The sequence below is a fragment of the Scardinius erythrophthalmus genome (genome assembly GCF_964197995.2).
Source record: "Scardinius erythrophthalmus genome assembly, chromosome: 2".
Classification (NCBI taxonomy): Eukaryota; Metazoa; Chordata; class Actinopteri; order Cypriniformes; family Leuciscidae; genus Scardinius; species Scardinius erythrophthalmus.
Window position 1 is genome coordinate 23,555,550 of NC_138222.1, and position 24,958 is coordinate 23,580,507.

The 24,958-nt window shown below is 37.9% G+C and overlaps 1 protein-coding gene and 1 long non-coding RNA gene across 7 annotated transcripts in view; both read right to left on the reverse strand.

The window, feature by feature from the left end:
* LOC308681956 (nuclear factor 1 B-type-like) overlaps positions 1-14,804 on the reverse strand; it is a 116,278-nt gene extending 101,474 nt beyond the window's left edge. For all 6 annotated transcript variants that reach the window (XM_081351327.1, XM_081351321.1, XM_081351325.1 and 3 more), the window contains exon 1: positions 14,690-14,804. In XM_081351327.1, the coding sequence (XP_081207453.1) occupies positions 14,690-14,785 (96 nt within the window). In that variant the 5' untranslated portion in view covers positions 14,786-14,804. The remainder of the gene's footprint in view (positions 1-14,689) is intronic.
* Positions 9,716-10,562, reverse strand: LOC308682025. The gene is made up of 3 exons (XR_014029097.1): positions 10,431-10,562; positions 9,892-9,966; positions 9,716-9,801 (listed from the first exon to the last, which is right to left on the reverse strand). It is a non-coding gene; the product is annotated as an uncharacterized lncRNA (long non-coding RNA).
* Positions 14,805-24,958: the final 10,154 nt, after the last annotated feature.

The following is a 24,958-nucleotide window of genomic DNA, read 5'->3' on the forward strand; positions in this document are numbered from 1 at the left end:
AAAATCTAAACTAATATTCGTATAGGCTATGATGTCAGGGTATTATCTAATCATCAGCAGAATATAGAAGATAGACCCATAGATATGAGATCCTTTATTTGAAACATTTAAAAATGTTGCAGTGTGTTGGTTTTTTAACTTTGAATACAAACGTCTTATCTTTTACTTTTGTAGCTTTTTTACTAGTCAGCTCCCAACGCGATGTTATTCATTGTACGCGCAAATTCAAAGCGTCGCGTCTGGGCACGTTAATGACGCTCGCACTCTTTTAAACTCGTAGACTAACAAAGCGGTGAATGATTTTTCCAGAAATGACGCTGATCTACAGTAGCCCACACGTTTATATTTAAAATACATTGCAATCACTCCAAAATCGATGACCTGCATTACGAGCTGTGCTTCTTTGCGTGCCTATGTAGACTTTTGTACAGTCATGGGCTGGCGTTAATGTGACGTAATGTAACAGTCTATGGTTAAGATAAACATCGTCACTATTTTTAGTTAATTAATAAATTTTGAAATAAATTGTAGATAGGACATTTGTACATTTATTTATTTATTTTTTATTTTTTATTTTTTTGTCCCTCTGTCTGGGCCCCATCCCGCCAATCGGGCCCTAGGCACGTGCCTAGTTTGCCTTTGCGTTAATCCGGCTCTGCTCATGATGGGTAAAAGCAAAGAGCTGTCTCAAGACCTTCGCAACCTAATTGTTGCAAAACATGATGGCATTGGTTATAGGCGCCATTCTAAGCTTCTGAATGGTCCAGTGAGCACTTTGGGGGCCATAATACGGAAGTGGAAAGACAATCATTTCACCATAAATTTGCCTCGACCAGTGCTCCTCGCAAGATTTCTGATAGAGGAGTGAAAAGAATAATCAGAAGAGTTGTCCATATTTACTGAGAAAAATGATGACGTGTTCAATACGTATTTCCCCCGCTGTATATATATATATATATATATATATATATATATATATATATATTAACAGTAGCCCTGTCTAGAGTTTTAATACTTGTAGATTATGTTGGCATGACTCTTCTCAAGAAAATGCTGCAGGTATAAACAATAAATAATATAATCATTATATATCCTCAGGTCTCAGAATGGCATTTAGGTTTGAAAGCAAGCGTGAATTGAATGAATTAGTGACTTTTTCTAAAATATTTTTTGTTGGTCTTTCATCTTAATGAGTAAAAAAAAAAAAAAAAAAAAAAAACCCTGTCTGATCTAGAACTGAACGATGTAGATGACTCCAACTCCTGCGAGGTCTTAACTCAAAATCAACATGCACCAATGCTAAATTTCTATATATTGTAATCATTATGTTGACAACATGTAATTTATTACTTCAATGAGCTCATTGTTTCTGCCTTAAATTTAATACCTTGTTAGCTAACTGCATGCTTTGTATATGTACCTTGCTGAAGTACATTACTTGGACACAGTCACCTCACCTCTGATAACAGATCACTCTAAATTGTAATGTTGACATGCATTTTCTGTAAAGCTGCTTTGAAACGATTTGTAGCTATTGTGAAAAGCGCTATACAAATAAATGTGAATTGATCTGACGGAGCGTAGCGTCTGGCAGGTCACGTTAGTCAAACTCGCATCAGCTGACTCTCAGATGATCCACGTCTACCTATAGGAATACGACGCCTATCACTGTATACATATAAGCTCCTTCAGTATTATCAGCAGCTATTGCATTTCTCAGGAGCTAATTACCCTCCTCCATCCCCAGCTCCTCCTCTCATCAGTCAGGATTTGGCATTCTGATTCCCCTCGAATCAGAATAAATTCTCGAATTATGTTTTACTTTAAAATCTTGAATTAATGATATCTGCAATACATTCATGTTGGTTCTGTTTACCCTAAGGGGGGTTATTGCTGCTCTCCCTGCTCTTATCCTATAGGCTGCATGGATGTGCAGGAAGTTCTCGCCCAGAATGGAACCATACCACCAATCCCAAACCATATGCTAATTGTCAATCGCATTTGACGATAGAGGTCCTGACAGAATTAACATTAAACTCTTAAAACTCTTAAAAGCCTTTACTAAACACTTATTATTGATGACCTTAATTCATGATCTTAATTTATGCTCTGAGATCAGTTAATATAAGTGGTCAAGTTACATCTATACACCATTCCTCTATGCAGCAGTTCTGGCCCATACCTTGACGCTTCTCTTTTTCCTCTCTCAAGCCTTCTTTCTTTCTTAACGTCCCCTCATCGACCCCCCCAACCCTGTTTAGAACAAAGAGGCCTTTTGTTTCCTAATTGCCCTAAGCAGATATTTGTCAGGCATGACTACACATCGCTGTAGCAGTTAAAGAACCCCTGGTCGATCATTCTCTTCAAAATGCTCCACATCTGATCTCTAAAAGATAAGTTAACTGATAGTGCATATCCATATAAGCCTTTTCAAAGCTTTTTAAAAATAGTCCCCACGTGTACATGCTCTACATGTGAGAGTACCTTATTCACTTGCCCAGTGTTCCCAAAGGACTGAAAGTATGATCTCCTTTTCTTAACAGTCTTAAAGGTATCATCTGGTTGCATTCTGAATATGCGTACTTAGTATATAGTAGAAGAAAAACAGTATGTAAAAAGAGAAGGATGTCCAAATTCACAGAATTCATAAAACAGTAAGTGAAAAATACCCAGATGACTTTCTACTTCTGACAAGATTCTAAAGTGCACATCCAATAGACACTTTACTATCCCATGAGGCCACAGGATGGCGATTGTCAATGGCAACAGTTGAGTTCCGGAAGTAAAAATCCCATTAATTTTCTAAGGGAATTGATTTAATAAAAGATAACTTACAAACCATTAAAGACAGGCCTACTGTGAGCTATGAGTTTGTTAATCAATGAAATATGCTTTAGCCGAACCCATCAGTAATCGTATTTAACAGTGGAAGTCCTAGTGGGAAACTATTACCCAGGATGCTGCAAAGAAATCTCCACCAATAAGACAAACAACAAGCGAACTGTGCCAAAATAACTTTTAGCACCTGCCCACTCCCATGAAGCACTGCGAATTATGTAATTGAGTCAGTGTCCCCACACTTTTAAACTACTTAAATATTTTTGTATATATAGATGATACAGTTGGGGGCGCCATCTTCTTGCGAGATGCAGGAATTCGTTCGGCACAACCCTCACAGTGCTTTATAGGTATTCTCTAGCCATTGAGTGTACATCGGTTGTACACTCATTTTTGCGGTGCATTGTGGGATTGAATGAGTGCACTCAATAACGTCCAATATGGTTTTGGACACCACTACAAATGGCTGTACCCTTAGTGCCCTATTGTGTGCTTGTTTGTTACCATAGTAACCTATTGTGTTCACCTGTCCCTCGTTAATACACTCATTTAGGGTATGTTTACACAGCAACAATATGCCTAAAACGGAGAAGTTTTTTCTTTGAGTTTTCCACATACAGACCATTGTCAAACCATTGTCAAACCATGGTCAAAACGATCCTCATTCAGATGGATCTGCAAAAATGACTAAAAATGCTGTATTCTGCTGCCAGGACATTAGATGGCGATGAAATCCTACAGATTGTAAACAAGTAACCCTATACGTCATCATTTTCAGAGATTCATGTTTTTGTTTACACGGAGACCGTTTTCAAAAACTTGCACTTTGAAAATCGTTTACAAAAGTTTTCGTTTTCAGGCACCCAAAACGCTGTCGTATAAATGAACGTCCAAAATGATTAAAATTTTTACATTTTTAGTTTCAAATGTGAGTCCTGTATTTATACCAAAGCCAATTAAAGGCAAACCTGCAAGGTTAGAAAAAAAAAACGTATAACGCCTGCTAACGATATGGTATGCAGGAAAGGAGACCAGAGGCCGTTTTTTTAATGGATGTCAATGGAGGAGAGTCTCATTCATTTCTATGGGATCGACTATCACACAACTCTGAATGAAATTCAAATACGTCAAGACTGTAATGTGTTTGGTTTTCAAAGCACACATGATCCAAGTTAGCTGTTATGCTCTCTCTAATGGTAGAGCCACAAACCCTTGTATCTCCCAGTAATGAGACCATCTCTATTTATACCTCCTGTTGAGTTTAGTTACTTGTCGGTTGTTGTCTATTTTATGGTGCTCTATATTAGTGTTCTTCTTGAGATCTTTGCTTTATATTATTGGGACCCAAGCCTCTGCTCTCTCTATGCTTGCATACCATATAGTGATGAGAGAAACAAATCGTTTCAAAGCTTCTAATGAATTGAACCAATTGCTTTGCAAAATTATTCACTGTTTCAAAGCATTCTAAACACCACATGCTGGTGATGCCTGCTGGTCGAAACTGCAACAACTTAAATGCAACAAAAACTCAGGCCAAACATGCATAAAAACAGTTTTTATACATCCACTGCAAATGTTTTATTGAAAGTATAATCTACCAAATGCAATTAACTAATCATCTAATATCAATAAATATTAAGTGTCTGTATATGTGGTCTTTTAGCAATTTCCAGGGCTTGTTTTTTTTTGCAAATTTTTTTTTCTATGGATGGCTCAGCTAAACAGGCCAGTAAGAGACTATTAACTACTATTATTCTTTTTAATTATACAAACGTCTCATTAAAACATCTACAAATGTATAAAACTTGATCAGAGATCAGGTAAAAACTATATTCTAACTATAATCATGGATTCACAGAGATCATGATCTCATCTCAAGATGGCTGTCCCCTGGAAAACTACGTGATTTTTTGTGTGCAGCACAGAAAACAGCATGCAGGTCTTCTTGCGCTTAAATAATTTAAAATCACATTAAAATAACTTTCTGTGCCCATGTTTTGAATGTGTGTGCAGCAAAGAAAACAGCGTGCGGATCTTTTTGCTCTTTAATGATTTAAAGTCATATTAAAATGCACACAAAGCAATTGATAAGAGGAATCAAAATGTGTCTTATCGAATCCCCGGTTTTGGAATTTTGAATCCGGTTCTAAATTAGAACCGGTTCTCGATACCCAACCCTACTCAAGACAGCCAGTTCCTTGTCCTGGAGGCCTAGGCGAGGCCTCGGTGAAGAGCTGCCAAGGTGGAGCCAGGGTGCTGGAGGACGGAGGCACTCCCTGGTTCCCTTCAGTCCCTCGGCTCCTTCTCAGTTGGCTCCAATCAGTAACTTGGATCCGCCTCGTGTCTTCTAGTCTTCTAGTTTCTGCTGGTCCTGCCCAGCTCCAAGTGTCCTGCATCTCCATTGGTCCCGCCCAGCTCAAAGTGTCCTGCGTCTCTGATGGTCGCACTCAGCCTCCCTCTCCCGCCTCCTCTACTCAAGACAGCCAGTTCCTCGGCCCTGCCTCCACTGGTTCCCATCTGTCTCTTGACTCTTCCTCAGTTGACTCCAATCAGCAACTCAGATCCGCCCAAGGTCTTCCAGTCACCAGCTCCGCCTTGGCAAGGGGATCCCCTGGCTCCATATTGGGCCACCAAGCCCATCACTCCACCTCAGCCCATTAACCAGTCAACCATCTGGTTTAAGGTATAGGGTACCGTTTTTTTGGACTGCCCGTGCACAAAGATCTTTTATATCCTCCAGTATAGCTCTGTTAAATAAATTATTGTGATATCACAGTTGTCAATTTACATTTATGGCAGTGATTTTGCTGTTGCAAGAGGGATGTTGTTGATGCCGGTTGTATTTTGTAAAGTACTTTTGTATTTTTGATGTTTGTTTTTATTTGTCATTTGGTGTTGCTGATGACTGAAGGGTACAAGACACAAAAGAATTTCCGAAAGGACAATAAACTTAAAACTTAACTTAACTCCACCTTGGCTCCTCCCTCCCTCAGCTCCACCTGGGACCGTCGTCCTTATAGCTTCACCGGGCTCCCTCGACCATCCGGCATTTCCACATTGAAAACGCTTTATTCTGCTTCATGGCAATGAAACACTATAGACTGATCACGTAATATGCATGTGCATTACGTCATCGTCTTCAGAGATTCACGTTTTTGTAGTTTACACGGAGACCATTAATTTGCACTTTGAAACCAATTTTCAAAAGTTTGCGTTTTCAGGTACCCAAAACACTGTTGTCATGTAAATCAATGGCCAAAACGCTTAAAAAGATTTACGTTTTTAGTTGAAAATGATGTTATGTAAACAGCCCCTTAGTCCTGTGTATTTATACCCTCAGTTGGGTTCAGTTACATGTCGGATATTGTCTATGTTATGGTGCTCTACATTTCTTTTATTATTGAGATCTTTGCTTTATATTATTGTAGAAGTTCAGTTTTGTAAATAAATATTGCTTACCTAGATCCAAGACCCTGCTCTCTCTGTGCCTGGAGACCATAACAACTATATAAAACACTTTTTAAACTGCCAAAAAGTATTTTGATGGTCCTCCAACAGACATTCTACTCTAAACTTATTCTACTTACCCTAACCCTAAACTAACAATCTACTAATACTCTAATGAGAATTAGTTGACATGTATTTGCAAATTGATGAGAGTTAACTTACATGTAGTTGTTAGATACTTGTGTCCATGTCTAAAATGGACTATCAAAATAAAATATAACTTTTTTCTTCCCTGTAGTGAGTATCCTTAAGCTTGGGGAAGGCACTTTATGAATATTATTATTAATAATAATTAATTGTCATTAAATGTTTTACACATGAAGAAACCAATTGTACTGTTAAATGTAATACTAATAATAATTATTATTACTTGTAGTAGTATTTTATTTTATTTTTCTAAGAATACTATTTGTTGCTTTATGTGTAAAACATTTTATGAGAATAAAACTCTGAGTGCACCTTTAGTGGTTGTTTATTGTGGTCCTAGTGGTACTAGAGGTAAATGGTGAGATGATGGTGGCAGAAACTCTAAACATGCTACTCTAATAATACACAGTGTCTGCAGAAAGCACACTGTAAAAATAAAAGGTGCCTGGAGGAACCTTTTGGGGTTCTTCACTTCGCCACACCGGCGGAACCGTCTGAAGATCCTCTAGGCACCCTTTAAAAAGGGCCGGTTCTCTGAGGAACCACACAGGTTTCCTGAGGAACTCTTATATTAGGCACTGTGTGGAACCACTTTGGGTGCCTCCAGGAACCAAATTTCATTTTTTTTTTAAATATTTAATTTCATGTTGTTACTATGGTTACCTTTGACTTATATTATAATAAACAAATTGAACCAAATACAAAATAAGAATTGTTTATTACATATTTGATGTTCATTTTTATACATACACTTCCATGCACATGGGGAAAAAAGCTAACTATAGCTTAATATCAATGAATACACAAAAAATTAGTATAATACATAAGCAATATGAATAATCAACCATGTATATACAATAGATAAACAAGAAAAGACATCTCAACAAAATGCATGGAAACACATATGTTCCACTAAATAAATCAATGTAAAAAAATTACATTTGAACTAATTAAAAATGTCCATCATACTTAACTTTAAAACATTTGTGTTTCAGTCCGATGGTTAGTCTGACATCACTGTTTCCAAGTCCAAAAGCTTTATCAGATGCCAAAAACAAACAACAGTGCTAATATACACTAATTGTGCTGAAACCTTTATCTCTATACTGAAATCTCAGATGGTTGGTTATTCAGCTATTTTGAATCATAAAATGTTGAAGTCTGGGATGCCGTTAGACTGGAGACTGTAATGTACAATATGGCTTTTGAAAAGCTTAAATGTGTGACTTGAATCAACAGTGTTCATAAATGGTTGTTGAGTATTCTCATGAAACAAGATAGAGGAAGTAGAAGTAGAGGCTTCGACCCGAAACAGAGTTAAGGTGCAGTAAAATTATCTGTTGTTCTGTGAATGTTCACTGGTGAATTCAGTCATTTCAATATGAATTCACACGATCAGCAATTTCGTTTGTGGTCAAAAATGTCACTATGGGCAGAGCCGGATTAACGCAAAGGCAAACTAGGCACGTGCCTAGGGCCCGATTGGCGGGATGGGGCCCAGACAGAGGGACAAAAAAAAACAAAAAAAATGTACAAATGTCCTATCTACAATTTATTTCAAAATGTATTAATTAACTAAAAATAGTGACGATGTTTATCTTAACCATAGACTGTTACATTACGTCACATTAACGCCAGCCCATGACTGTATATATAGAGGCGCCAGCCAGTTAAGTCCGAGGGGACGTCAGCGGCGATCAGAGGCGGTCAACGAACGCATCCATCAGGTGCTACGAGTGCGAAGCAAAAGCCTAAATAGGCACGCAAAGAAGCACAGCTCGAAATGCAGGTCATCGATTTTGGAGTGATTGCAATGTATTTTAAATATAAACGTGTGGGCTACTGTAGATCAGCGTATTTCTGGAAAAATCATTCACCGCTTTGTTTGTCTAGTCTACGAGTTTAAAAGAGCGCGAGCGTCTAACGTGCCCAGACGCGACGCTTTGAATTTGCGCGTACAACGAATAACATCGCGTTGGGAGCTGACTAGTAAAAAGCTACAAAAGTAAAAGACAAGACGTTTGTATTCAAAGTTAAAAAAACCAACACACTGCAACATTTTTAAATGTTTCAAATAAAGGATCTCATATCTATGGGTCTATCTTCTATATTCTGATGCTGATGATTAGATAATACCCTGACATCATAGCCTATACGAATATTAGATTAGAATTTTTTTCCTGCTCAGTAGCGATCGTATCTTTCTCTTCCACTTGATTTGTGTATAGCATATTTAAGGTAGCAATGCAATACATAATATCATATTACTGATATTAATAATATGACAATATCTGCAGATATTGATTAAATGGGAGGGAAAAATCCTGCCCATAACGCAGCTATGAAAACAATTATAAAAGCAGGTTCATGTTCATCTACTGAAGTGGGATTCTGGAACTGTGAATAAACTGAATAAAACAGCTAAAAATAACAACAAGAACAATAACATCTTCATTAAACAAAAAAGAGATTACCTTAGATAAATTTTGATGTAGTAGCTACCAGTAAAAAGTCTGGACCCATTACTATCTTTAATGTTTTTGAAAGAAGTTTCTTATTATGCTCTACAAGCCTGCATTTATTTGATCAAAATACAGAAAAAAACAGGAATATTCAGCGAGGATGTGTTAAATATATAAAAGTGATAGTGAAAACTTTTTTAAAACAACTTTTTAATAATCAAAAAATCCTGAAAAAAGTATCACATGTTATAAAATAAAAATTAAGCACCATTTCTAACATTTGATAATAAATCAGAATATTATAAAGTTTTCTAAAGGATCACGTGACACTAAATTCAGCTTTGAATCGCAGAAATATATTTTAAAGTATAGTAAAATAGAAAACCATTATTTTAAATTGTAATAATATTTCACTATATTATTTTTCTGTATTTTTGATCAAATAAATCCAGGCTTGATGAGCATAAGAGACTTCTTTCAAAAACATTAAAAATAGTAATTTGTCCAAACTTATGTACTGTGTAAGTAAAAATATACTAAATTTAAAATTAAATGTTGTATAAATAAAAAGGTTAGGAATCATATTTGTTTCAAGTGTTTTTTATTGGGGGTGGGGGGCCTCCAACATGAATTTTGCCTAGGGCCTCCAAATGTCTAGAACCGGCCCTGACTATGGGACCAAGTTGGTGTGAGGTACTTAACGAGTTAGAAAAGTGAAAAGGTACAGCATCGTTTTCCGTTTGTTTTTCCTCTTTTCTGGTGGATGGTCCAGGCACTTCAATGATTTTCAGGTCTACAGGAGGATTTTTATTCTTGATCAAACTTGTATTTCAGCTTTCCGAGATCCCTGCAAAGTACAAAATTTACTGTTAGTAATGTTATTAAAGTGATAGTTGTGAAATTTAAATAATTTCCTCAGCCTTGTGACGTTCCAAACCTGTTTGACTTTCTGTCTGTGGAACCCAAAAGCAGATCTCAGGCATAATGCAACCCCAGTCACCGATCGCTGACACTGCATGAAACACAAGCAGAAAAAAAATTTGTAAATCATTCATGAAACCATTCTTATGCACACTTGTCTAGTTCAATTCAATGCAACAATTTATGTAAAAATGGTTAAGCTCCAAAAATGTCCCAGAAAAGATCCTAAAAATAATCAATGAGTTCACAACTCATGTGTTATGGGTTGTGTTGCAAGTCTTCTGAAGCCTAATTGCTTTTTCATATTTATTTATTTTTTTGTCGAAAAAGACTAAACTTGAAGTTATAATTCAGAGTTAAAATGTCTATTGCATTTTTTGTGAATCAAACCTGTGATATTATTTTTCTGAGTAACATGAATGAGATTTGAGATCATGAGAAAAGATTTTCAGAGAGTAACTGATTAAAAAACACAAGTACACAGTCAAACAATACAATTTCACACAGAGAAAGTTCATAGTAATAAAGTACTTGCATGTGGTGCAGGTAACTTACTGTAATTCAATGTTGCCACTGAAATGTTCAGATTATTTTAGAAATGTAATGGTTGTTCTGGGGAAACAAAAGAACAAAGCTGATTATTCACAACATAATATTTATTGACCAGTAAATGGAGAGAGAATGAGGGCACCTGTAGTAAGTAAAGTTAACGTTAGGCTAAACAAAAACAGAGCAAACTATAACCTGTTTTTGTTATTCATAACAAACGCCAAGAATCAGAGAATTTTCTAAATTAGTTAGGGTATATCAGCAATTTGAAGACACAGTTGTACAAAATATGTTGAATTGAATGACTAAATCAATCTAAGACAATAAGTCAATCATTTCCATTTGTTCATTAACGTTAGATCAACGTAGTTAGCATCGCGGCTAAAACCTTCATACCAGATACTGTGCAATAAACGAGTGGTAAACACTGTAAAAACGTAGTAATGTATAATAAATTTAGTTTATATATATGTGTGTTTAAATATATAGTGAATAGACTCTGTATTTATATTTATTTGGCGAGTTTACAAACCTTGTAATGGAGAGCCGAACAAACGGCGGAAGCTTTGATGAGAGGAGCCGTTACTTTCTGATGACGATCAGCTGAGCTTTGTTGCGCGCGAGCAGCGCGAGCATCACTGAAGCGACGACAGCAGAGGAATAGCAGCAGTTTCGTGACAGAATAATACTTTTCTCCTCCTGCTTCTTCTTCTTCATATAATATTATTATTATTTAGTGTTGTTGTTTAAGGTTTAAATGACTTAATAAAATAGGCCTATACTAAATATATGTAAGCTACCCAAGTGAAAAAGACTATAGTTACTGTTAAATGTATTAAAAATGCATTAAAGTATATTTGTATTGTGGGTCTACTAAAAACACACTCAAGTACATTTTTAATACATTTAATAGTACATCTTTTTCACCTGGGTATGTATACTGAATCAAACTTGCCTATAATAATAATAATAATAAAAATGCATTAAAGTAGGCTATATTTGTATTGTAGGTCTACTAAAAACACACTCAAGTACATTTTTAATACATTTAATAGTACGTCTTTTTCACCTGGGTATGTATACTGAATCAAACTTAAGTAGCCTATAATAATAATAATAATAGGATAATAATAATAATAATAGAATAATAATCTAATTCGGGCCTCACTGAACCATTGGGTTCCTCCAGATGCTGGCTTTAACATAAGAGATCTTCCAGGAACCACTTAAATGTTAAAAGATCTTCCAATAACCCTTTTATCGCATTTAAGTTCCTCTATTTTCCCCCAAAGCACTTCAAGGTCTCATGGTAATGAAAAGGTGACTCCAGAACCTCTGAAGTAAATACAAAGTGCTTAAAGGATCCCATAAGTTCCAGCAAGAACCTCAAAGATTGTCAATGCTCCTCCAGTAACCCTACTATAGGAAAAAGAGCTTTGAGGCACCAAAATTACATTTTGAAGTTCCTTGAGTATCCAACAGGATACTTGAGGCTCCTTTAGTTTTTACAGTGCATTTAGAAGAAGTTGAGCTTGATCCCTATGATAATGATCAAACAAACCTGAGGTGTGCCCAACATCTGGAATAATTAACACTGTGATTATGGAGAGAGTTTAGCTTCCAGACAAACAATACCATTTACTAGATAGATCAGTGTGGGGATTTGAGTCTAAATCAAATGTACCAAGGTGACCCATCTAAAAGTGCCACATCACTACTATCATATGTCAGCTGACACTAATCCCATGTTGTGATCAGTTTACATGCTGGTCATTGAAGAGTTAAATGCTAAGCATCTCAAAGTTCTTTACCAAAAACTTGTTTATGTACATACATTTAATTAGTACGTATTTAGACATTCACAGAATACAGTCACCACACCTGGCATAAAACAGACAATCATTAGTTAATCAAGTACAAGTTCTAAAATAAGCAGCGCTACTTTGTCTGCCCATTATAAGCGTGTTCTCATCATCTGACCAACAGTCCAGAGCATCAGATCCCAGTGGTCATCCAATCAATATCATAAACACAGTTGTCATAGAATTTCCTCATTTATTTCTTCCCCTAGTGCTAATCCTTTTAATTACTGCCTTACTCAATGCTAATGTTATTCACGATTAGTTGGTATTATGCTAATCTTCGACCCACATTCGGCAGGAGAGCAGGAGTATCGTCTGAAGGCCAGATTGCTGGGAGGCTGCATGCAGACTGACATCAGTCTCCCAGCTGCACAAAGCAAGCCAGACAGAGAGACTCTTGCAGGAAAAAAGACCCTCAATAAACAAAAAAAGGGGGGCCGTAGTGTATACCTTAATGAACAACTGTTGGCCACAGGGATTAGTGATAAATGCTGCTTTCCTCTCTGCGTAGCTCACCCCAGCATCTGTGACAGTGCTGACATTTTGCACCAGTTTCTTAGTGGTTAGCATTTTAAACTGAACCATGTCTGGACCCTGTCCTTGTTTAGATGCTTATGTCCATCTGCAGGTGAGTCCATGCCAGATCCAAGGTGTTTTATATGAATTTGTTGTGCCACATTTTTCTTTTTCTTTTTTTGCCATTATGAAAAATATTTTGATACTGTATGTGCTATGTTCCAAATTCTTGATTAAACTCAGATATTCCATTGGACATTGGTTGGGAAGGATGAAAACATCCCATCTGTCAAAATGAAACTAAAGCAAAGGAGAATGTGTGTCTGGTTTAATTATTTTCCATAAATAGAGAGCATATTCAGTGGTAAACACACAACATCTTTTAATTTCTTATTAATGTACACATATCTACTGTATAACATTCATGTATACTGTAACATTTGTCCTGAAAATGATTAAACATAAAGGTAGTCCCTTCCTTGTGTCTGCTACTAAATTAATTGCTGCCTTTTTATTTAATAATTTTCAGTAAAAGTATTTTTTAAAAATCTGCATAATATAAAAATTAAGACTTAAAAAAAGTATAATAAAACATTACATTAATGAGTGTGTAACCCTAACCCTAACATATCTTCAACCAGAACAGACAAAGTTAACTTTTGTGAAAAGCACAGAACGATGGTTATTGCAGTTGCCCTTCAACAAATAGCCAACATAAAAAAGAATGTAACTTTAAATTATGTATACTAATTATACAATTTAATATTTATTTGTTTTATTTGTTATTTCATTTTTTCTGTGAGTAGCCGGGTTGACTTTTAATGGCGCAGACAGGATCCACAGGTTTACACAAAAATGAATGACTTCATAACTGAAAATACAAAAGTGTATGTTTGAAAGTGTATTACTGACACAATTGTGTCCAAATGAGTAAAGTACATTACCACTAAATTTCTGACTTTGTCTGGAGCAAAAAAAGATGATTCATTTCTAAACATTTTTGTAGTAATGAAATATCTAAAACAGTGGCTTAGAGGCATCCCTTTAAACCCTAATAATTGTCACTGTCCAATGAAACAACACAATGATAAATTGTTAACTCACAAGACAGCTGACAGAAGAAAAAAAGTATGCAAAATTAACAGTCATAGCGGAATGAGAACCAGCAGTAGCTGTAGCTTCATTGAAAGTGACGCTCAAACAAGAGGCTTTTGTCTGCCAGGAGGAAATATAGACAAACAGAGAGAAAAATGTCAACAAGTTTAGAGCAAAACCACATCTTGAGCGACAGAGTTCATAAACGGCATGACCAAAACCAGGGAAGAAAGTCACTATCAGAAATATCAACGGAGCAGCGACTACAAGAAACATCATCCAGAATAATTGATTTCTTATAACACTTTAAAACTTAATTTTCATCTGAAGGGGTCCCTGATCATCGCTGACAAACTCTCAAAATCCCCTAAACAGAGAGAATTGGGGTAGGACACTTTAAACGTAATTAAATGTAAGCTATGACCTAGCATAGTATAGTTCGGAGTATACAAACAGAATAAAAAAAAACCTTGACCTCCTGACAGTCAAGCGCAGGCTCCTGACCTCACGTGACACCAGTGACATCTCTATACAACACACGCTTTAGTCAATATCAACACATTAGAAGACTCTTTTACACGAATCACCAAAAGTTTCTGTAAATAGCCTACTTCTGTAAATATCTCAGTAAACTTTTTCAAATGATAAAACATATAATTCAAATTCAAACAACCGCTCGTGCAAAACCTTTTCAAGACACGCTATGAATCGCACTGAAGGAGGAGTTACGTCACTCAAAAATTGGTGGAAAAAAAGTGAAGAAAAAAAAGCTCCAAAAAGCACCAAACTTACCATCCACCAGGTCCTGGCTGTCATGTCATAACATAGCTGCCATTTGATGGAGCTGTCTGCTGTTTTCCCAGCCATTCTCCCGTCAGTAGCTTTCATCAGGAGCAGCTCAGGAGTAGATAACACACTAATCAAGCCTTCATCAGACGCCACTCTCTCAGCCCCATGTAGGCCAATCCTTATCACACTGCATTATGGGAGAAAAAAAGTGCACACACACACACACACACACATGCACGCACATAGCCCTGTGCTCTAGCGATGACTCCAGCCTGCAGTGCTGCCTATAATGACAGGATCAGGATCCGAATCCCTCACACACACACACACACACACACACACACACACACACACACACACACACACACACACACACAGAGCCCCCCACCTCGGCCAGGGCTTTAATTTTTTAAGCTGTGCAGAACAGGAGCATGAATCTCTCTTTTTTTTTTTTGGCATCTTGAGCTGCACAACAAGTGGGCAACCAATGAGGTGCCTGTGTGCGCGGATGCTTTTCAAAGTTTATTTGCATTTTCATCAGTTCTATATTGTTGATTTGTGTTTTTTGGAATCCCCCCCATCCACCCTAAAGCCATAAATACACACACACACACACACACACACATTTTGCCCCCCTCCCCCGAACGCTCCTCATTCTGTGTCGATGAGGGGAGGCCCAAATGGGAATTATATTCCCCAAACAAAGACTGGGGAGTTTCATAGACATGAGAGCCGGGCACGGTTCAGATATCACAGACTTATACAGCAAATGAGGGAGGGAGAGAGAGAGAGAGAGAGAGAGAGAGAGAGAGAGAGAGAGAGAGAGAGAGAGAGAGAGAGAGAGAGAGAGAGAGAGAGAGAGAGAGAGAGAGAGAGAGAGAGAGAGAGAGAGAGAGAGAGAGAGAGAGAGAGAGAGAGAGAGAGAGAGAGAGAGAGAGAGAAAGCAGGGAAGCAAGAGAGAAAGAGAGGCGCAAACACTGACAGGTATTCCAAGTCCATTCACTTACTAGCCTGCTGTACTTACTTCACCAAGCTTTGAATGACACTTTTTTTTATAAGCAACAAAGGACAAACTCATTTGATTCAGAAGCAGCAAAACAGATGAAATATTTACAGATCAAGGAAAGAAACTGCAAGATTTCATTAACTGTGCTGCAGTTAAGAAAATAAAGGTGTTTTGCTGTCAATAATAAATTCATAAAAATTTAGTTACTCTGTCACATTCTCTCGAAGCAAATCGAAGCATGAAGTTGGTGATGATAAAAAATGATTTAGAAATGACACTGATGTTGACTTGGAAGTGCGTTAGAGGTGTTAATCGTTCTGACATGTTCTCAATTATCACTGAACATTAGCATCAGCATTTAAAGAAAGTAAAAAAATTATTTGGCTCAAACTCAGTCAGTTAACAGAGGTCAGTTTTGTTATGAAACCACAAACATGTTTTTTTTTTTTTTCCCTTTACATTGAGTGGAGATAAAATAAACACTGAAACCAAGTTCTAATTTATAATAGAAAACACTACAAGGCACTAATCTTATTTTGACAGTTGATGAGAGTTTTAAGAATTAGCAGTCTGATGCAACATGGAGGGATGAATCTTGAGATGCTTCCTTAAATATATATATTTGCAAGAAACTTTAATAGAAAATACCACAATTACTTTATTATTAATAGTATTATTAATTATTACATTTGTTTATTTAGTCCACTCTGGATGCTTTTTAGTTCATGAATAAAATGTCCTAAAATGAACATGATGAAACAGAACAGAAAGAACACATTCAATTTTAAACCTGATCTTTGAGCAACAAGTCACACAAAGTTAATTCATCTACAGATTCAAATTGTGCTAGCAATGATAATGATAATGGACAACTCTGTAAACATCTAACCTGCAGTATATAGATGCCATGTAAAACCAACAGCAGCTTCTGGACTGCTGAAGAGGCACAAAGCTGTTAGAGTTGATGTGATTCTAAAAGGTTTTAAAACATTCAAGCAATCAGAATTTCCTAGAAGCAAGTGCAAAGGCATCAGCTAGCACGTAATAACTGGCTTGCATTAATAGCATTAGCACAGCTTTGGCTGTTTAAAGCAATGCAAAGCAGGCTTTGATGACATTAACCAATTATAAGGATTCTCTTGCATTGGAAGGCAGAACGATGCAAGTGTCATCCAATGGATGTGCTAGAGCCACTGGTTTACAGTTCCTCCCTAAGCGCAACAACCTCATGTTTGAGGCTTGTAAAGCATGCTCACATCCCACTCCTTCAGAATTATGTTTAATACACATACATGCAAACAAATCGTGCTTTTGACATTTGCAGAATTACGCATCAACCTGACACTCGGCTGTGAGTAGTGGGGTTTAACGCTGAATGCCAGCTTTGTTCCATGTTTGGGACTCTCTTTGTAACCTATCCAGACCTTTTTCCCTCGGCAGCGCATTCCCAACCTCCACCTCCTCACAGAATGTTCCCGCCTGCAGCTGCTTCCCTCCACGTGAATTGTGGGATTGTGTGAGAACGTCCCGCGAGTCAGGGCACAGCGCGTCTGGCATTCAGGGGCCGAGGTGGCATTTCAGAAGCACCATGGCCAGAAGAATACCTAGAGTGTTGTTTATCCCCCTCGCCTTTTGCGTTGTGTCTTTCCATTCATTTCCGAAACCTTTCCCACATTTCCACACAGGGTCCCAAAGAGATTATTCTGTTTTCTTACACTTTGGATTTCAGGGGTCATCTAAAATACATTCTGTTCCATATATAATCATCCAATGTAAGCATTAGTCGAATAATTAAAATAATTTGCTAAGTAATAATAAACCAAAGTACAAGGTTATTGATCCATAAATGCTAACTGAAAGAAAACCAAGAACAATTCCATTACTTTATAAAAATATTGCTTTCACTGTTTTCTGAATATGCTAAAACATTCTCTTGACATTTCACTTGAATTTCCCTCACGTGTGCCGTATTGATTTTGACTCTGCAGATCAATACATTTTCTAGCCTTGATTGGATTAGGATTACCTTTTCAGACTAGTTTTAATTGGATTTCTACTTTCTTTCAGTCAAGTGTTTGTAAGATTTACATGAAAAAATCAATAGGTAAATCAATAATTTGAGAGGCCGGAAAGTGAAGACTGTTAAATTGATCCAAGTAATGTGAACACCTGCTACAGACTATCTGTGTATGTGCTATCTACTTACTACAAATCATAACAGTTGGAAGACATACATAAGCAAGTCTTTTTGTCAATTTATGTATTTATTTAAAAAAAATATATCAAATATATATATTTTTCTAAATATTATTATGAATTCAGGATGTAACCTCATAATGGTTTCAAAAAAATCATATGGACCTAATTGTAGTCAAATTTCACATGGAGCAAATACAGCAGCCACGGCTGAGGGTCATTTCAATTTTATTTATGTACAGACTATTTAATGTTGACCCATATGGGCTGAGCTGTCAGGCAATTAGGAAAAAAAGAGCACTTGTCTGTTACTAATTGATGATTACAAATGTCCAGAGATGCTTCTTAATCCCTTTCCAAGACACATTGAAATTCTAATACCTTAAATCATATTGATGTGTAAAAGAGATATCATCCCAAATATCACTCCTCTAGACACCCTATTAGGTTTTAAGTTTTATTCCCATAATTCCCTCTTTTGTTTAACCAGATGTCCACTTCTAGAACAATAACAGGTGGCCATTTGTTTAATTAGGCCAGTTTACTTAGCAGGTCAGACACATTGGCAAGCAGAAAATTATAATTCAGCATAAATACAATATACATTCAATATACACCATTCAAACACATTCATTTAGATTGTTTTTTATTTATTTTTTAAGTGTAATTGGCGCCATTTTTCAGAACAAAACAGTAATTAATGCCAGAACAGACAATGATGGACAGTAATGGAGTAGTCTTGGCTAAAAAAAAAAAAAAAAAATTACAAAACCTCGTCTAATTTGTTCACAAATGACCACCTGTTGCTCCACAGAAGAAATTATGCCTGCTTCAGGACAATGGAGAGACTTAAACCTAAGGGTAATTTAAGAGTCAGTTCTTAAATAATATAATCATTTAAATTCCGGTATCGCCTATTCATTTTTGGCTTGATTTCTTAAAATATTTCCCTGCGATAGAAAAAGATATATGTACAAAATACATTAAAGTTATTTGCAAATATAACTTCTGGGAAATTTCAGAGACCAAGAAAACAAAGAGAATATTTCTGTAGCTCTCAAATAGTTGAGCATGGCACTAGCAACAGCAAGGGGATGGGTTTGATTCACAGGGATTGCATAAACTGATAATACGTATCAAAGTGCCTTCGGATAATAAAAGGAAAAAACAAACAGCTTCCTATAAAAGACCCTAATGAAAAGCGATTCGATTCCAGTGGAGTTATAAATGCAATATGTCCAATGATTAATTTTGGCTGAGAGGAGCGACGCAGGCGAACACTTGCTCAGAGGTCATGACTCAGTCTCTCAGTGAGAGAGCGACATTAAAGAGTCCCAGCCAAGATGTTTTTTTCCCTCTGGGACGAGGTGGTCCTGCCATCACACAGGCAATCTTTTAGGATAATTCAAGGGAGGTACTATCTGCTGTCACTCAAGTGAAGAATGCTGAACGCCGGGGAGCCAGTCACAGCTGACAGGGGCCGTCATTCACACCACCACACAGTGCAGGACACACGCCGGGCCAATCAACAGAGGCCCCTACTGGGAATGGACAGCATCAGGGCAGGAGGCATCCAACCGTGGCAGGGAGAGAGAGAGGGTGGGAGCGAGTGGGCGTGGGACCTTCTGGGGCAATGCCAAAGTTCAACATGATTTATTGGAAGCAACTAAACAACCACTAGGACAAGGGGTTAAGATACAGATTAGTTAAATTAAAGGCCTTGACATTGAATCATTGAGCACAATGACTAAATAATTCTCAGATTATATGAAGAGTCCTGGAAAAAATCATCAGATTATTGTGAAAAATAAAACAAAAGCATTGCATTCAACTAATTATGCTTATTTTGACCTAAATAAACCAGCAACTGATCAAATTGCACAGGAAGTGAAAACGACTGCTTCAGGCAGAGGTTCAAACAAGGTGGGCAAAGGACGGGGGTAGAGCTAGTTTTTACTGGCCCAGACGCCACCTTTCAGCAGGGCACAACACACACACATTTCGTAGATTCAATGAATTGTTCTTTATCCGACACACCATCCAAAGCCTCTCTAAAAGACGTCTCCTCGCAACCGTCCCCTGTGCCGCAGTATTAGACCTGCCAGCCTAGAGGAAGTACATAAGGAGCCCTTTGTTAGGTTACACTGGAGGGACATTGTGTAAAATACAGTGCCTGCCCAAGATAAAAGGCTTGCCTTTCCTCTCATCTGAACTAAGTTTATCCTCCCTGAAGTCTCTCCTTTCTGCCCAGCAGACAAAGGGATGACTTTAGTCTTAGGACCAGCAACCTATCAATACGTTTATCATTCTAAGAGAAGAAAATCATTGGGGAACTTGCCAAAAATTGCTGAATGTGGGAGTGTCGTAAGCATGTTTATACGCAAAAAAGGGGCAAATGGCCCCTTAGTAAACTAAGCAAAGTACCTACAGTAGACCTAACTTCTCTAACTGAACATTGTTTTGTTCTTTGTTTAGGCCACAAAACCCTTTTCAAAACATCTCATTAGACGTTACAGGTAAATTCTTCACAGGATTAAACTCTGCAAATTGAGTCTTGGCTATCAGGTGATCTGTGGAGAGCAGTTGGAAGCATAAGTCTCCCATTTGTGACTCAGGTAACTGAGTTTTTGGTGTAACACTGAGCCCTGAAAGGAAAGGACAACGACAAACAGGAAACACACTGTGCATTTCCATGGCAACAAACTTCCATGGTAGCCAGAGACCCTACATTGCTGAAGATCCTGACAAATAGTTGGCAACAACTATTTTAGTACCCGGATTTTAGTTCATTAAGGATGAATTATAATACTGATAAATATAATATGTTTTAACTTAAAATTTGAGAATTTAAAATATAGCTTCAACAGCATGTTTTGGTCTTCAAATCTGATTGGTTGAGTGGTGTTCCAAATGGCTTGAAATTGAATCCAACACAGAGCCATTGAAAAACAGTTGAAACACTCCCATAGTGCATGTCATGAGACAAACAATAGTTCCAAATGCTGCATAATTCCAGCATTAAACCCAATTAATTTCGGTGTTCCTTAAGGCGGGCATTCACTCTGCGATTCCAGCAAGATTACCAACTTTACGGGTAGATCTCATGCGATGTAAAGCCAAAGTTCACGATTTATGTGCTCACACTACACGGTTAAATTATTATTATTGTTATTAGGGTAGGCCTACTTTTATTGTTAAATTAATATTACAATACATTTGCACCGCAATAATTTCATAGCGCATCACTGCATAACCGACATGCGGCGAGGATAATAAAAGAATAGATTAGCTAACTCCTCATTGTAAATGATTAAAAAAACTTTTTGTCTATTAAACAATGAATTATAGGCCTATAATTAAAATGATTAACAGTCTATATGTCCGAACAGTCATCAATGAAAATGAACCTTTTTATGCATAGAGGTCACTACAGTGGACAGCTATTCAAAAAGCATTTTCTTGCATATGCATGGGTTTTAATAGAATAGTTAGGGTTTTAAAGACCATAGTGCATCATCCTATACATTGTGGAAAGCCGTTGTATGTCGATTTTTGTCGATGGAGACTCTTGCAGGTAAAACAAATGTTGTAGCATCAAGCAATATCTAATGAGTCATATCACAGTAAAATTGATTTTCTCTGTGTAACGGAAACGTGGATTCCGGTGGGTGAGTCGAGTGCTTTTTGTGAACCTTTACCGTTTGACTGTTTGTACTTTAACTCCCCGAGGACGTCAGGTCGTGGAGGAGGACTGGCAACAGTCTATAAAACAAATTTGAAGTGTAAACAGCTTGCACTCGCTGTATCCTTTGCCACCTTTGAGGTGAATTTGTTTGAACTGAGCAGTGCATCTCTAGTGCTGTGCGCACTCGTATATATGCCACCCAAATACAACAAGGATTTCATCACTGACTTTTCTCAATTTTTGGCTGAGTTTGTGCCGATGTATGACTGCCTCCTTATTGTAGGGGACTTTAACATCCACGTGTGCTGTCCTGAAAAGCCAATGGCAAGAGCCTTTTTAAATGTCATTGAGTGTTTTAATCTTGTACATTGTGTATCTGGCCCCACGCAGGAACGTGGGCACACTCTTGACCTGGTTTTAACTCATGGCTTAACTGTTTCTAATCTTGAAGTCTGTGATGCTTTTTTCTCTAAACATATACATGTTGGATTTGAAATTTCCCTCGGTTGTGTCATAGTTAAACCGTGTGCTCCTGTGCGCCGTGGTCGGATAGTTAACCCTTCCACTGCTGCTCAGTTTTCCTCTGTTTTTAATCTAAATCGTGTCTCTCTTTGTCCTAACACAACTGTTGAAGATCTATGCGCTGGTTTTAATGCTGCTTGCCAAGCAGCATTAGACACGGTAGCCCCCGTAAAAACCAGGCTGTCCAAACCGAGACCTGATCCTTGGCTGAACGATGTCACCCGCGCTGCCAGACGCGAGTGCAGAAGGGCGGAAAGAAAGTGGAAGAGGGATAAACTCCAAGGGCCCTATCTTGCACCCAGCGCAATTGACTTTGTACACACGACGCATGTATCATTCCTATTTTGCACCCGCGCACAGCGGACTTTTCCCTCCACAGACGCACGTCGGTTAACTAAGAAATACACTTGCACTCCCCGGGGCAGTTCAGCGCAAAGCGGGGGCGTGTTCCGGCGCAAACGTTACCTCATGCTATTTTGCTGGTTTAGAAAACAATTGCGCCACTGACCGAAAAAAAATAGTTTAAAGTCAGTGGCGCGTTGCGCATGTTATTCATATGCTATTTTATGGGAGCATGCTTGGCCATAATCAATGTAGCGTGTGCACAACACGCATACACTTTGATTCTCTCATCTACACACAGACGCAGCAGTTTTAATTTTTGCAAATCATAGCCTACATTATTACGATAGATAGATAGATAGATAGATAGATAGATAGATAGATAGATAGATAGATAGATAGATAGATAGATAGATAGATAGATAGATAGATAGATAGATAGATAGATAGATAGATAGATAGATAGATAGATCTGGCAAATCCGCCGTTATAATAGGAATCCGCTATAGAACAAGCGCGCCTGCTCTTAAAGGGAATGCGAGATGTCGCTCTGATTGGTTTATTTCACGTTACGCCCAAACCACACCTATGAATAATGAAGCTACTTCAGACCAACCCATTTTAGATTTGCGCCTTTCGCAAGAGTTATTTATCCCGCCGGTATAATAGCAACAGCGCCTAAGACCCTCCCACAAAGTTACTTGTGTTTTGCGCTTGATACTTGCGTTTCAGATCGTTAAAATAGGGCCCCAAGTGTCATTTCAGATACTTAGAGAGAGTTGGTGTTCTTATCAAAAAATTGTAAAAGCTGAAAAGACCAAGCATGTTTCTAACATTATTTCTTCTAATGGTCACAGTCCTCAAGTTCTTTTTAATACCCTCAAAACTGTTCTTAATGTCCCACAACTCCAGTGCTTGGAGGACCCATCAAAAGTGTGTGAGGAGTTTCTTCACTTTTTTATCCACAAGGTGGAGAGCATTAGGGCCCTTATTGGTCCACCTTTGTATGACCTTGGCATTTCTGTAACTGGTAACACTTTTGAATACTGTTCCTTCATTAATGAATAATTACACAGGAACAAACGAGTAACGAATTATTAACATTCTAGTAACTACTATTAACTAACAAGAAACTCTGATTAACAAATTAGTAAATAATAGCGCTCAGATGAATGTAGTAGTTCATTATTAGCTAATCAATTACTACTATTTTTTTCATACCTCCCAGAGAACTACTATCTACAGGTTCATACTTAACATGAATAATGCATAATTTATAATAAAAGGTAATGGTAACCCACTAGTAATGACTCAAGTATTACTACATCATTCTAAAGGAACTACTAATTATTTGGATCAGTATTCTAAAGTGAAAAACATGATAACTACCTAATATTGACTGAAGTCATTGTAAGCTTTTGAGATTTTTGTAAGATTTTACAAAAAGGGTCCAAGTGTTCAACCCACCATCTAATTTGCGCTTCTTTGGTCAAGAGTGGCTTCCCATGCTTATCCTTAATAGGCATCCCATGGTCCCCTTTTGACCCTGACAGATCACGCACTATACGGAATAGATTCTTCGAATCATTCCTATCTGCAGCTTTCTGGGCTTCCTCACCCCGCTGTTCAATCCAGGCCCACTTGTCTCGATGGCAGCTCTGTTTGACTCGCCGGTCCAAGTCGCGGTAAATTTTTTCGACATGGGCACGCTGATCTTCATTTGCTTGTCTCGTCCCGCATCCACCGCTCTTTGTAGGTCCCTCTTCGACGACCAATTGTGACTTCTGTGTCCACCACCACCTCTATGAAAAGCTTACAACAGTCCTCCAAATCGATGGACTCAAGAAGGGTCCAAGAAGGGTCCAATGTCTGAAATTGATTCTGAAGTTCAATCTGGAATCGCTCATTCACGATCCGATCTTTGAACTTTTTCACATTGAATGGACACTGTCGCTGAGGCGGGGAAGGTCGCCGCACAAAATGCAAATGACACTTGGAACGAAGGAGGCTGTGGTCAGAAGCCATTTCCATATCAGTGCTGGACTCAGAAATCGAGATTAGAGGATCGGTATCGCTTTACGATGCAGATGTCAATAGCCACGTTTCCACTGTTGGGCCAGTGCAAGCCAGGGCTTTAAACGGGCCGTGCTGGGCTAATGGGACCTGTAGCACCAAGCCCAAAACCATGCTGCGTTTCCATTCATCAGGCCAGAAGCTCTGCAGCGCTTCACTTAAACGCCTTCTCTGGAACAACATCACACAAACCCATGTAGTGGATTTTTTCCCTAAACCCGACTATCTAGCGTCTACAAAACGACACTTAATAACCTTTATACTCCAGCTCCATGCGTCTTCAGTCGACAACTGGCCGAGTCTCTTACTATCTGGGTCTCGTCTACAAATCGACGTCCCCTAACGTCTACTGTCGACGTTTAGTCTCTTACTATCTGGGTCGTGTCTACAAATCGACGTCCCCTAACGTCTACTGTCGACGTTTAGTCTATCTGGGTCTCGTCTACAA